This window comes from Hylobates moloch, unplaced genomic scaffold, assembly GCF_009828535.3.
Source record: "Hylobates moloch isolate HMO894 unplaced genomic scaffold, HMol_V3 SCAFFOLD_7, whole genome shotgun sequence".
NCBI classification, from domain to species: domain Eukaryota; kingdom Metazoa; phylum Chordata; class Mammalia; order Primates; family Hylobatidae; genus Hylobates; species Hylobates moloch.
The window spans coordinates 50,489,145-50,503,728 of NW_026652282.1; the positions used below are offsets into that span (position 1 = coordinate 50,489,145).

At 41.2% G+C, this 14,584-nt stretch overlaps 1 protein-coding gene across 1 annotated transcript in view; it reads left to right on the forward strand.

Annotated features, from left to right (window-relative positions):
- Positions 1–14,392, forward strand: part of FAAH2 (fatty acid amide hydrolase 2) — a 215,236-nt gene extending 200,844 nt beyond the window's left edge. The window contains exon 9 of the mRNA XM_058441321.1: positions 13,726–14,392. Coding sequence (XP_058297304.1) covers positions 13,726–13,901 — 176 coding nt within the window. The 3' untranslated portion in view covers positions 13,902–14,392. The remainder of the gene's footprint in view (positions 1–13,725) is intronic.
- The last annotated feature ends 192 nt before the right edge of the window (positions 14,393–14,584 follow it).

The following is a 14,584-nucleotide window of genomic DNA, read 5'->3' on the forward strand; positions in this document are numbered from 1 at the left end:
TCTTATTATTTTGAGATATGTCCCATCAATACCTAATTTACTGAGAGCTTTTAGCATGAAGGGTGGTTGAATTTTGTCAAAGGCTTTTTCTGCATCTATTGAGATAATCATGTGTTTTTTGTCTTTGGTTCTGTTTATATGTTGGATTACATTTATTGATTTGCATACGTTGAACCAGCCTTGCATCCCAGGGATGAAGTCCACTTGATCATGGTCAATAAGCTTTTTGATGTGTTGCTAGATTCGGTTTGTCAGTATTCTATTGAGGATTTTTGCATCGATGTTCATCAGGGATATCAGTCTAAAATTCTCTTTTTTTGTTGTGTCTCTGTCAGGCTTTGGTATCAGGATGTTGCTGACCTCATAAAATGAGGTCGGGAGGATTCCCACTTTTTCTATTGATTGGAATAGTTTCAGAAGGAATGGTACCAGCTCTGCCTTGTGCCTCTGATAGAATTTGGTTGTAAATCTGTCTGGTCCTGCACTTTTTTTGGTTGGTAAGCTATTAAGTATTGCCTCAATTTCAGAGCCTGTTATTTGTCTATTCAGAGATTCAACTTCTTCCTGGTTTAGTCTTGGGAGGGTGTATGTGTTCAGGAATTTATCCATTTCTTCTAGATTTTCTAGTTGATTTGTGTAGACGTGTTTGTAGTATTCTCTGATGGTAGTTTGTATTTCTTTGGGATTGGTGGTGATCTCCCCTTTATCATTTTTTATTGCATCTATTTGATTCTTCACTCTTTTCTTCTTTATTGGTCTTGCTAGTGGTCTATCAATTTTGTTGATCTCTTCAAAAAACCAGCATCTGGATTCATTAATTTTTTGAAGGGTTTTTTGTGTCTCTATCTCCTTCAATTCTGCTCTGATCTTAGTTGTTTCTTGCCTTCTGCTGGCTTTTGATTGTGTTTGCTCTTGCTCCTCTAGTTCTTTTAATTGTGATTTTAGGGTGTCAATTTTAGATCTTTCCTGCTTTCTCTTGTGGGCATTTAGTTCTATACATTTCCCTCTACACACTGCTTTGAATGTGTCCCACACATTCTAGTATGTTGTTTCTTTGTTTTCGTTGGTTTCAAAGAACATCTTTATATCTGCCTTCATTTTGTTATGTAAGCAGTAGTCATTCAGGAGCAGGTTTTTCAGTTTCCATGTAGTTGAGTGGTTTTGTGTGAGTTTCTTAATCCTGAGTTCTAATTTGATTGTACTGTGGTCTGAGAGACAGTTTGTTCTAATTTCTGTTCTTTTACATTTGCTGAGGAATGCTTTACTTCCAACTATGTGGTCAATTTTGGAATAAGTGCAATGTGGTGCTGAGAAGAATATATATTCTGTTGTTTTGGGGTGGAGAGTTCTATAGATGTCTATTAGGTCCTCTTCGTGCAGAGCTGAGTTCAATTCCTGGATATCCTTTTTAACTTTGTGTCTCGTGGATCTGTCTAATGTTGACAGTGGGGTGTTAAAATCTCCCGTTATTATTGTGTGGGAGTCTCAGTCTCTTTGTAAGTCTCTAAGGACTTGCTTTATGAATCTGTGTGCTCCTGTATTGGTTGCATATGTATTTAAGATAGTGTGCTCTTCTTGTTGAATTGACTCCTTTGCCATTCAGTAAGTAATGGCCTTCTTTGTCTCTTGATCTTTGTTGGTTTAAAGTCTCTTTTATCAGATACTAGGATTACAACCCCTGTCTTTTTTTGTTTTACATTTGCTTGGTACATCTTCCTCCATCCCTTTATTTTGAGCCTATCTGTGTCTCTGCACATGAGATGGATCTCCTGAATACAGCACACTGACAGGTCTTGACTCTTTACCCCATTTGCCAGTCTATGTCTTTTAATTGGAGTATTTAGCCCATTTACATTTAAGGTTAATATTGTTATATGTGAATTTCATCCTTTCATTATGATGTCCGCTGGTTATTTCACTCGTTAGTTGATGCAGTTTCTTCCTAGCATCGATGGTCTTTACAATTTGGCATGTTTTTGCAGTGGCTGGTACCAATTCTTCCTTTCCATGTTTAGTGCTTCCTTCAGGATCTCTTTTAGGGCAGGCCTGGTGGTGACAAAATGTCTCAGCATTTGCTTGTCTGTAAAGTATTTTATTTGTCCTTCACTTATGAAGCTTAGTTTGGCTGCATATGAAATTCTGGGTTGAAAATTCTTTTCTTTAAGAATGTTGAATATTGGCCCCCACTCTCTTCTGGCTTGTAGAGTTTCTGCTGAGAGATCTGCTGTTAGTCTAATGGGCTTCCCTTTGTGGGTAACCCGACCTTTCTCTCTGGCTGCCCTTAACATTTTTTCCTTCATTTCAACTTTGGTGAATCTGACAATTATGTGACTTGGAGTTACTCTTCTCGAGGAGTATCTTTGTGGGGTTCTTGGTATTTCCTGAATTTGATTGTTGGCCTGCCTTGCTAGATTGGGGAAGTTCTCCTGGACAATATCTTGCAGAGTGTTTTCCAACTTGGTTCCATTCTCCCCATCACTTTCAAGTACACCAATCAGATGTAGATTTGGTCTTTTCACATTGTCCCATATTTCTTGGAGGCTTTGTTCATTTCTTTTTATTCTTTTTTCTGTGAACTTCTCTTCTCACTTCATTTCATTCATTTCATCTTCAATCACTGACCCTTTCTTCCAGCTGATCGAATCGGCTACTGAAACTTATGCATTCATCCTGTATTTCTCGTGCCAGGGGTTTCAGCTCCATCAGGTCATTTAAGGCCTTCTCTATATTGGTTAGTCTAGTTAGCCTTTCGTCTAATCTTTTTTGAAGGTTTTTAACTTCTTTGTGATGGGTTTGAACTTGCTTCTTTAGCTCGGAGAAGTTTGATCATCTGAAGCCTTCTTCTCTCAACTCGTCAAAGTCATTCTCCGTCCAGCTTTGTTCTGTTGCTGATGAGGAGCTGTGTTCCTTTGGAAGAGGAGAGGTGCTCTGATTTTTAGAATTTTCAGTTTTTCTGCTGTTTTTTCACCATCTTTGTGGTTGTTTCTAGCTTTGGGTTTTGAAGATGGTGACGTACAGATGGGGTTTTGTTGTGGATGTCCTTTCTCTTTGTTAGTTTTCCTTCTAACAGACAGGACCCTCAGCTGCAGGTCTGTTGGAGTTTGCTGTAGGTCCACTCCAGACCCTGTTTGCCTGGGTATCAGCAGCGGAGGTTGCAGAACAGTGAATATTGCTGAACAGCAAATGTTGCTACCTGATCGTTCCTCTGGAAGTTTTGTTTTAGAGGGGTACCCGGCCATGTGAGGTGTCAGTCTGCCCCTCCTGAGGGGTGCTTCCCACTTAGGCTACTCGTGGTTCAGGGACCCACTTGAGGGGGCAGTCTGTTCGTTCTCAGATCTCAAACTCTGTGCTGGGAGAACCAGTACTCTCTTCAAAGCTGTCAGACAGGGACATTTAAGTTCGCAGAGGTTTCTGCTTTCTTTTGTTCTGCTTTGCCTTGCCCCCAGTGGTGGAGTCTACAGAGGCAGGGAGGCCTCCTTGACTGCCATGGGCTCCACCCAGTTCGAGCTGCCTGGATGCTTTGTTTACCTACTCAAGGCTCAGCCATGGCAGGTGCCCATCCCCCAGCCTTGCTGCTGCCTTGCAGTTCAATCTCAAACTGCTGTGCTAGCAATGAGTGAGACTCCATGGCCATGGGACCCTCCAAGCTGGGAGTGGGATATAATCTCCTGGTGTGCCATTTGCTAAGGCCACTGGAAAAGTGCAGTATTAAGGTGGTAGTGACTCGATTTTCCAGGTACCGTCTGTCACTGCTTTGCTTGGCTAGGAAAGGGAATTCCATGAACCCTTGCACTTCCTGAGTGAGGTGATGCCTTGCCCTGCTTCAGCTTATGCTTGGTGTGCTACGCCCACTGTCCTGCACCCACTGTCCAACAAGCCCCAGTGAGATGAACCTGGTACCTTAGTTGGAAGTGCAGAAATCACCCGTCTTCTGTGTCACTCACGCTGGGAGCTGTGGACTGGAGCTGTTCCTATTCAGCCATCTTGTAACTGCCCCCCCCGATCTTAGTTATTTCTTATCTTCTGTTAGCTTTTGAATTTGCTCCTGCTTCTCTAGTTCTTTTCATTGTTATGGTATGGTGTCAATTTTAGATCTTTCATGCTTTCACCTGTGGGCATTCAGTGCTATTAATTTTCCTCAGACACTGGTTTAAATGTGTCTTGGAGATTTCGGTAGGTTGTGTCTTTGTTCTCATTGGTTTCAAAAAACTTATTTATTTCTACTTTAATTTCGTTATTTACCCAGTAGTCATTCAGGAGCAGGTTGTTCAGTTTCCAGGTAGTTGTGCTGTTTTTAGTGAGTTTCTTAATCCTGAGTTCTAATTTGATTTCACTGAGGTCTGAGAGACTATTTGTTTTCTATTTTTTGCATTTGCTGAGGAGTGTTTAACTTTCAATTATGTGGTTGATTTTAGAATAAGTGCTATGTGGTGCTGAGAAGAATGTATATTCTATTATTTTGTGGTGGTGAGATCTTCAGATATCCATTAGGTCTGCTTGGTCCAGAGCTGAGTTGAAGTCCTGAAAATCCTTGTTTATTTTCTGTGTCATTGATCTGTCTAATATAGACAGTGGGTGTTAAAGTCTCCCACTATCATTGTGTGGGAGTGTACATCCCTTGTAGGTTTCTAAGATCTTGTTTTGTGAATCTGGGTTCTCCTGTTTTGGGTGCATATATATTTACGATAGTTAGCTCTTCTTGTTGCATTGTTCCCTTTGCCATTATGTAATGCCCTTCTATGCCTTTTTTGATCTTTGTTGGTTTAACGTCTGTTTTATCAAAGAATAGGATTGCAGGAAGGGAAATATCAGACACTGGGGACTGTTATGGGGTGGGGGGTGGGGGGAAGGATAGCATTAGGAGATATACCTAATGCTAAATGACGAGTTAATGGGTGCAGCACACCAACATGGCACATGTATACATATGTAACAAACCTGCACGTTGTGCACATGTACCCTAAAACTTAAAGTATAATAATAAAATTTAAAAAAAAAAGGATAGGATTGCAACCTCTGCTTTCTTTTGCTTTACACTTGCTTGGTAAATATTTCTCCATCCCTTTATTTTGAGCCTATGTGTGTCTTTGCACATGAGATGGGTCTTCTGAATACAGCACACCGATGGGTCTTGACTCTTTATCCCATTTGCCAGTGGGTGTCTTTTAATTGGGGCATTTAGCCCATTTATATTTAAGGTTAATATTGTTATGTGTGAAATTGCTCCTGTCATTATGATGCCAGCTGGTTATTTTGCCCATTAGTTGATGCAGTTTCTTCATAGTGTTGATGGTCTTTACAATTTGGTATGTTTTTGCAGTGGCTGATACCGGTTTTTCCATTCCATATTTAGTGCTTCCTTCAGGAGCTCTTTTAAGGCAGGTTTGGTGGTGACAAGTTCCTCAGTATTTGTTTGTCTTTGAAGGATTTTATTTCTCCTTCTCTTATGAAGCTTAGTTTGTTTGGATGTGAAATTTTGGTTTGAAAACCATTTTCTTTAAGAAAGTTGAATGTTTGCCCCCACTGTCTTTAGGCTTGTAGGGTTTTTGCAGATTAATCCATTGTTTGTCTGTTGGGCTTCCCTTTGTAGGTAACCTGACTTTTCTCTTTGGCTGCTCATAACATTTTTTCCTTCATTTCAACCTTGGAGAATCTGGCAATTAGGTGTCTTGGGGTTTCTCTTCTTGAGGAGTATCTTAATGGTGTTTTCTGTATTTCCTGAATTTGAATGTTGGCCTGTCTTGCTAGGTTGGGGAAGTTTTCCTGGATAATATCCTGAAGTGTGCTGTCTAACTTGGTTCCATTCTCCCCATCATCCTTAAGGATCCCAGTCAATCGTAGGTTTGTTCTTTTCACATAGTCCCATATTTCTTGGAGGCTTTCTTTTCTTTCTTTTCACTCTTTTTATTTCTAATGTTGTAATCTTGCCTTATTTCAGTAAGGTGATTTTCAATCTCTGATATCCTTTCTTCCACTTGATCTATTTGGCTATTGTTAACTTGTGTATGCATCACAAAGTTCTCATGCTGTCTTTTTCAGCTCCATCATGTCATTTATATCCTCTCTAAACTAGTTATTTTAGTTAGCATTTCCTGTAACCTTTTATCAAGGTTTTTAGCTTCCTTGCCTTGGGTTAGAACATGCTCATTTAGCTCAGAGGAGTTTATTATTACCCACATTCTGAAGCCTACTTCTGTCAATTTGGCAATCTCATTCTGTATCCAGTTTTGTGCCCTTGCTGGAGAGGAGTTGCAATCATTTGGAGGAGAAGAGGCATTCTGGTTTTTGGAATTTTCAGTGCTTTTGTGCTGTTTTTTTCCTCATCTTCAGTATTTATCTACCTTTGATCTTTGAAGCTGATAACCTTGGATGGGATTTTTGTGTGGGGTTCCTTTATGTTGATGTTGATGTTGTTGCTTTCTGTTTATTAGTTTTTCTTCTAACAGTCAGGCCTCTCTTCCACAGGTCTGCTGCAGTTTGCCAGAGGTCCAATCCAAACCCTGTTCTCCTGGGTATCACCAGTGGAGGCTGTAGAACAGCAAAGATTGCTGCCTGCTCCTTCCTCTGGAAGCTTCGTCCCAGAGGGGCACCAGCCTGATGCCAGCTGGAGCTGTCTTGTATGAAGTGTCCTTTGACCCCTGTTGGGAGGTCTCTCCCAGTTGGGTGCACAAGGTCAGGGACCCAGTTGAGGTGGCATTCAGTCCCTTGGCAGAGCTGGCGCACTGTGCTGGGAGAATCCCTCTTGTCAGGATTAGTTGTTCTCTTCAGAGCCAGCAGGCCGGAATGATGAAATCCCCTGAAGCTGCTCCCACAGCTACTGCTTCCCCCATATGCTCTGTCCCAGGGAGATGGTAGTTTTGTCTGTAAGCACCCGACTGGGGCTGTTACTTTTCCTTCAGGGATGCCCTACCCAGTGATGCAGGGATGCAGTCTGGCCACAGCCACTTTGCTGTGCCCAGCCCAGACCTCCCAGTCTCCTCAGTGTTTTCAGGGGAAAACTGCCTACGAAATCCTCAGTAATGGTGAATGCCCTTCCCCCCATCAAGCTCAATTGTCCCAGGTCAATTTCAGACTGTTGTGCTGGCTGCATGAATTTCAAGCCAGTGGTTCTCAGCTTGCTGGTCTCCCTGGCAGTGGGACCTGCTGAGCAATACCACTAGGCTCCCTGGCTTCAGCCTCCTTTCCAGGAGAGTGAACAGTTGTGTCTCATTTGGGTTCCAGGTGCCACTGGAGTTCCAGCCACAACTGGGATATGGAAAAAGTACACCTGCAGCTATCTCAGTGCCAAAACGACCACCCCGTTTTGTGTTTGAAACTCAGGGCCCTGGTGGTGTAGGCACACAAGGGAATCTTCTGATCTGCAGATTGTGAAAACCATGGGAAAAGCATAGTAACCTAGCTGGGTATCACAGTCCCTCATAGCTTCCCTCGACAGGGAGAGGGAGGTCCCCCAACTTCTTGTACTTCCTGGATGAGGCAACGCCCCACTCTGCTTCTGCTCGCCCTCCTCTGGGTTGGACCCACTGCCTAACCAGTCCCTATGAGATGAACTGGGTACCTCACTTGAAAATTCAGAAATCATCCACCTTCTGCATTGGTCTCACTGGGAGCTGCAGACCAGATCTGCTTGTATTCAGCCATCTTGGCTTCATTCCCTCATTTTTTTTTTTTTATTGCTTGTGGGAAATATTTTATTTCTCCTTCATTTTTGAAACAGTTTGGCAGGATATAAAATTTTTGGCAGCAGGTTTTTATTTTTTAAAGGAGTTAAAATAGCCCCCAGTCTCTTCTGAGTTTTGAGATTTTTACAGAGAAGTCCACTCTTAGCCTGATTGGTTTTCTTTTATAGGTGCTTTGATTAATGCTCTCTTCTTTATTATTGACTTTAGATAGTCTGATCACTATATACCTTCATAATGTTTATTTTAAATAATATCTCACAGATGTTCTCTGAGTTTCTTGTACATGGATATCTTTCTAGCAAGATTAGCAAAATGTTCCTGAATTATTTCCTCATGTATATTTTCAAGGTTGTTTACATTTTTCTTCCTCTCTCTTAGAAATGCCAATATGTTATAGGTTTTGTTGCTTTACATAATCCCATATTTCACAAAGACTTTGTTCCATTTTTTTAATTTTTTTTATTTTTGTCTGACCAGTTTAGTTTGAGAAACTGATCTTCAATCTCTGAAATTCTTTCTTCTACTTGGTCTAGTCTATTATTAAAGTGTTCAACTTTATTTTGAAATTCCTTAAGTGAATTTTTCATTTCCAGAAGTCCTGTTTGATTTTTTAAAAAAATATATTTATCTCTTCCTTCATATCCTGAATTGCCTTCATATTTTCTTTTTGGTTGGTTTTCAGTCTTGTCTTGGATCTTGTGGAGCATCCTGACAATCCACAGTTTGAATTCTTTATCTGTCATTTCTGAGTTTCCATTTTGGTTAAGGTCCATTGCTAGAAAGCTAGTTTGACTCTTGTTGGTATCACAACATTCAGCTTTTTCATGGTGCCAGATTTCTTATGCTGAGTTCTTCTCATCTGGAGGTATTGTCACTTACTTTTGAAATTTATTTTTGTTCAGATGGTATTTGTTGTTCTTTCCCTATTTTTTCTTCCTCCCTCCTGAGAATGTTATTGTATAGTATTCTGGGTAGAGTCCTTGGCTTTGCTCCTATTTCCTGTGCACTTCTGGGGGCAACTTTTTTTTTTTTTTTTTGAGACGGAGTTTCGCTCTTATTTCTCAGGCCAGAATGCAATGGCACACAATCAATCTCAGCTCACCGCAAGCTCCACCTCCCAGGTTCAAGTGATTCTCCTGCCTCAGCCTCCCAAGTAGCTGGGATTACAGGCATGGGCGTGTGCCACCACACCCAGCTAATTTTGTATTTTTAGTAGAGACGGGGTTTCTCCGTGTTGGTCAGGCTGCTCTCGAACTCCTGACCTCAGGTGATCCACCCGTCTCGGACTCCCAAAGTGCTGGGATTACAGGCATGAGCCACTGCGCCTGGCCACTGACAACTTTTTTATTGGGCTATGCACTTTGACCTGCTGGCCAGGGGGTAGCACTTAAGGGTAAGACACAGATGTGGCATAAGCAGATGGGTATTTGATCTTTGTTTACATGAGGGGATCCCTGTTGTTTCACGTAACGAGCTAGATTGTGGTGATCCCAATGCTCTGAGCTTCCTTCTTAACTGTGGCTGGGGAGGCACACCTGATCTGATTTGGACCCTTTGGCTTGCCTACAAATACTCCAATGATGAGCACAGGCACTAGTCCTGATAGGGGTGGCTGGGGGAACTCCTGGTACGTATACTTAGGCCTCTGCTGGAAGTGAGGGGGTTGCACTGCCTCCATGTCCTAAATAGGCAGGAACACAATCTGTTTCCTTTTCACACCCTTGTTGTAGGGCTCATCATGTACACTTCAGATGCATGTTGTTGTCTCTCCAGGCCACAGTGTGTCTGAAAGCCAGGGAGAATGCCTCTCTTGCAACTCTCCATGGGGGTGTTTTTGAGGCAGAATATCTTTACTCACTCAACCCAAATACAGACAGCTTTATGGCTCACCTCTTCTTTGACATATCAATGTTGCTGCTTCATGTAAGGGAGAGGTCTGCCTTTCAGCCCATGTGGTGAGTGTCATTTGTGGTGGTGTGAGCTGGTTAAGTTAGTCTGACCTCAGGTGCCAGGAGGACTGGATAGGTACTGGCTGTGTTAGACTGGGCTAGGTAGCTCCCCAGTCCCCAGGCCCCTAGATGGCCCACTGGATGGCATTTACGAGTCCTGAAGGGGCTGGACCTGGGTTGAGCCAGCCCAGAGTTCAGTGCTGTCTGTGTAATGGGGAGAGTTGGGTTGGTCCCTGGGTCACTGGCTGAACTCTCAGGCAGGTCAGGCAGACCAGTCAGGTGGTGGGAACCTGAGGGTGGATAACTGGCCTGTGGTTATTGGGCTCTCCAAGGGGCTCTGGGCTGCAGCTGAAATATTCAGTTGGGGGCAAGCCAGCCATGCTGTGGACCTTTCACTGGGTAGGGCAAGTCCCCGAAGTTGGAAAAATGGAAACTGGAAGCTATGAGGCACGTGGTACACCCACACTTTCCTCCTACAGATGCAGTGTTGGATTTTGTTGTGGGAGGCATGCACAGGTAGGTGCCAGGCCTCCCTACTCTCTCCCTGGCCCAGAGGTGGCAGGGGCACAGTTAGTGGCAGTGGTGGCTGCAAAATGGTTGGCAGCAACCTCTGGGATTTGGGCTGTCAAAGAAAGGCCAAGCCATGGCCACAGTCTTCAAGCAGGGGCAGGGGAAGTTGCACTGGTGACCTGGAGCCTGCAAACCCCATTTAGTGTGAAGCAGTGTAAGTGGGGAGTTGTGTGGCACACAGTAAACCTGTTGCTTCTTTGTACTTCAGCTGTAGTATCTGTGCTGAAGGCTGCAGAAGTGCCTAGCTTTCCCATTTCCTCCCTAGCCCAGGGGAAGGAGGGATGGCATAACTTCTGTTACTTAAACATTGGTTATTTTGATACTGTCCCGTAATTCTCAGACCTTCTTCATTATTTTTTCTTATATCTTTCTTTAACTACCTTACCTTTCCTTAAATACTTTTACTTATAACATTCCTTAACTACTTCTGAATTCATTATCAGTCATCTCATAGAGCTCTGTTTATTCAGGGCCCATAATTAGAGGTTTATTAGTTTATTTTTGTGATTTTTAAAAATTGTTTGTAATTTTTGTGTTCTTGTTTTGGTGCCTATTCATTTGGGTACATGGCCACCTCTTTCAGCCTTTGTAGGTGTTCTTTGGCAATGATAATCTTTCAGTATTTATTCTAACCTGGGATTTTGGGTGGACCAACTGATAGCAACCCTGGACAGCTGACCTTGCTCTTGGGTTCTCTAGTTGGGGTGAGCTGCTACCTGTAGTTCGAGCTTGAGTGGAATGGCAAGCTGTGCTTTGTAGTCTGATGAGACAACTAGCTGGGTTTTAATTTGGCAGTGCTGATGGCTGTCCTCTGATCAAATTGCATTTCATGCTGCCTTCCCCAGCAAAACAGTACTGCTGTTTGGAATCTGTAGTCAGTCAGGGCCATGTGCTGGTGCTCTTAGGCTCAAGGAGATCTCTGGGGTGACTGTTCAGCCACCTGGGACAAGACAGTTTAGGTACTTCCTTTCACAGATATTCATGGATCAGCACTTGCCTTCTGGCCTGAGGAAGCCTTAAAGAGAACATTAAGCATTAGTGGGATTGTCATACAGTCAGTGGGGTTGAGTGGGGCCAGGTGCTCTCTTCCATGGATAATTACTGGCCTACAGTTGCCTCCAAGCCTGGAAAAGGCTCAAGGAGAGAAGTGACATTACGTAAGGAAGCTGGCTAGGGACTTCAGCTAAGCAAACCCGTGGACTATGGTTCCTGCAGGGCAGTGCTGTTGGCTGTTTTCTATCATTTGGCACCTTCATTGACAAAAGTGAAGAGCCACTGCCAAAATCCGTGTGCTCATCATTGTGAGCCCCACCCCTTTTCTTTGTTTCTAACTAACCTCAGGTGCCCTAGCCCTGCTGGTACTCCCAATGCTTGTCATGGAGTGAGACAAGACTGAGCTTCCTGTAAAGCACCTCACAATGACGAGGAAGCTGGCTATATGTTTACAACTCTCTTTTCCCCTGCAGAAACATGAGCCCAGGGGAATCTTCTGTGGCACTGTTACAGCTTGAGGGAGGGTGATACGAAATGAAACCATTCCTCTTACCCTTTGAATGCAGCTGTTATCTGTTCTGCGGCTGGAGGGGCTATCTCCCAAATTCAGGGATATTCATGAAAGTATTCTTATCTGCGGATAGTTGGTAGTTGGATTTATGTGAGGGGGACTGGAACTGCAGAACTCCTCCTATTCCATTATCTTGCTGACATCACTCTCTTTACTTTCCTCTCAATTTACTTTTAATAAAGGTTTCAAGACAGTTCAATGAAGAATTAATAGTCTTTTCATCAAATGGTTCTAGGACAACTGGATATTTACATGCAAAAGAATAAAGTTGGAGCCTTGCCACACACCCACCGTATACAAAAACTAATGCAAAATAAATAGGAGACCTAAATGTAAAAGCTAAAACTCTAATATTGTTATAAGGAAACATGAGTACATCTTCACGACCTTGAGGTAAAATGTTTCCTAGATACAGCTTCAAAAGCACAGGCAATAAAAGAAAGCATGATAAATTAGAATTTGCCAAAATTAAAAAAAATCTATTTCAAAATATAGCTTCAATAAAGTAAAAAGGAAAGACACTGACCAGGGGAAAATATTTGCAAATTATATAACGACTGGGGATTTATATTCCAAATATATGAAAAACTCTTACAACTCAGTAATAAGACGATAACCCAACTTAAAATGCACAATGGATTTCAATAGATATTTCCCTAAAGAAAACATACTAATTGCCCATAAGTGCGTGAGAGAATGGTCAATATAATTACTCATTAGGGAAATGCATATTAAAATCACAAGGAGTTATCATTGCACATTCACTAAAATAGTTATAAACAAAAAGGATAAGGGTTAATGAGCATGTGGAGTAACTGGAACCTTGTCAAATTGGTGCAGACTCTTTGGAAAACAATTTGGCATTTTCTTAAAATGTTAAATGTAAATTTGTCATAAGACTCAACTATTTCATTCATCTGTATATGTATATATATGCTCAAGAAATGAAAATAAATATTCATACAGACTTATAAACAAATGTGTAATTATATTGCTGATTTTTGCAGCATAATTAGTAATAGCCAAAAGTATTAGTCCAACTGTCCAGTAACTGGTGAATAGATAATCAAAATTTGGTATATTTATTCAATGGAATAGTCTTTGTCCATAAAAGAACCATTTATATAAACCTTGAAAACATTGTGCAGAGTGGAAGAAATCACACACAAAATGTTACATATTATATAATGCAATTTCTAGAAAGTGTTCAGAATAGGAAATCTATACAGATAAAAGTTTAATTACTGGATACTGGGGATTGGGGAAATAGAAAATGGAGTGTAATTGCTAATTGGTATGGGGTTTTTGGGGTGGATGATAAAAATGTTCTCTACCTAGATTGTGGTGATGCTTGCACAATTCTGTAAATTTATTAGCAATCATTAAACTGTACATTTGAAATGAGGAATCTTATTTTATATAAATTATGCTGCAATAAAGTTTTACAACAGCATGAATGAGGTAAATAATGACAAATCACAACTCTAGATTAGTGTGAGGTGATATTACAAAATGTTTATAGCTTAAAAGAAAATCCGTATATTAAGAGTATATTGTTCTACTTTATAATTTACTCTGATTTTTCTGAAAGTGCTGTGGAAAACAAGTTAGAAATAACATCATAGGAAAGAACTTTAGGCTATTATTCACACTTTCTGCATTCAGATCTCAATTACAGCTTTTGCTAGCCAAGTAATCTTGGATGTGTTATATAACTTCTCTATACTTCAGTTATTTCATCAGAAAAGTAGTGATAATTAATAGCTTCTATATTATGAGCTTGTTGTGATGTCAAGTATTTAATACAGGTAAAGTTCCTAAATATTATTAAGTCCTAAGTAGATAGTAAATGATAATTATATGTTTTCACCTATTATCTTTATTATTGACAAAATAATTGAAGAAATACGTTTTCAAGAACAGGTCTTGATTTCTCACTTATTTTGTTTGTTTTCTTTAGGTGTCTTCAGTGCCCTGGGTTTGCCTGTGACCCAATGCCCACTAGGACTGAATGCCAAAGGACTCCCTCTAGGCATCCAGGTTGTGGCTGGACCCTTTAATGATCATCTGACCCTGGCTGTGGCCCAGTACTTGGAGAAAACTTTTGGGGGCTGGGTCTGTCCAGGAAAGTTTTAGGAGGACCTTCTGCAAGGTTAATATGTGTGTGTGTGTGTTTGTGTGGTGGTGTTTCTATTAATTGGGTGAAATCAAGCACCAGCAGACAAGCAGAGAAACAACTGGGGAATTTATTGACTCATTTAGTTATTCTTTCTACTTTGATTTCCTTCTCTAACTGTTGGTCTTACTAAAATGGTATTATTTGCTTCTTGCTTTTATGTTACTGGAAAGTTAGGACATGTAAATGGGTAAGTGCAATAAAGTTTCCTAAATGCTGGAATCGTGTCTGCTTTGGGTACAGCAGGGAAATTAAAGAACGGAATGTCCAGTGCTACTGAGGGGATCTTAAGAAACTTTAGAGAAGAGATGTTGCTGAAACTGACAAATGGAGAGTTACGTGTTTTCCAGGCAAGCCATTAAGTAAGGGAACTCCAGTTAGAAGAAGCTACAGTGAAGAAGGCAAGGACATGCTGCTGTAAGTTAGTATGGCTGGCGGGGAACTGGAGGGGGGTATATAAGTAATGAGACCATGGTAAGGAAAGCTCTTCCAATAGCCCCCAAAAATGTTTTATAATTTTGTTCACTAAGAGATCCTAGAAGCAACAGGTCCTAGAACAACATTATATATATATATAATCATATATATAATCATATATTATATATGATTATATATACTGATATTATATATTGATATTATATAT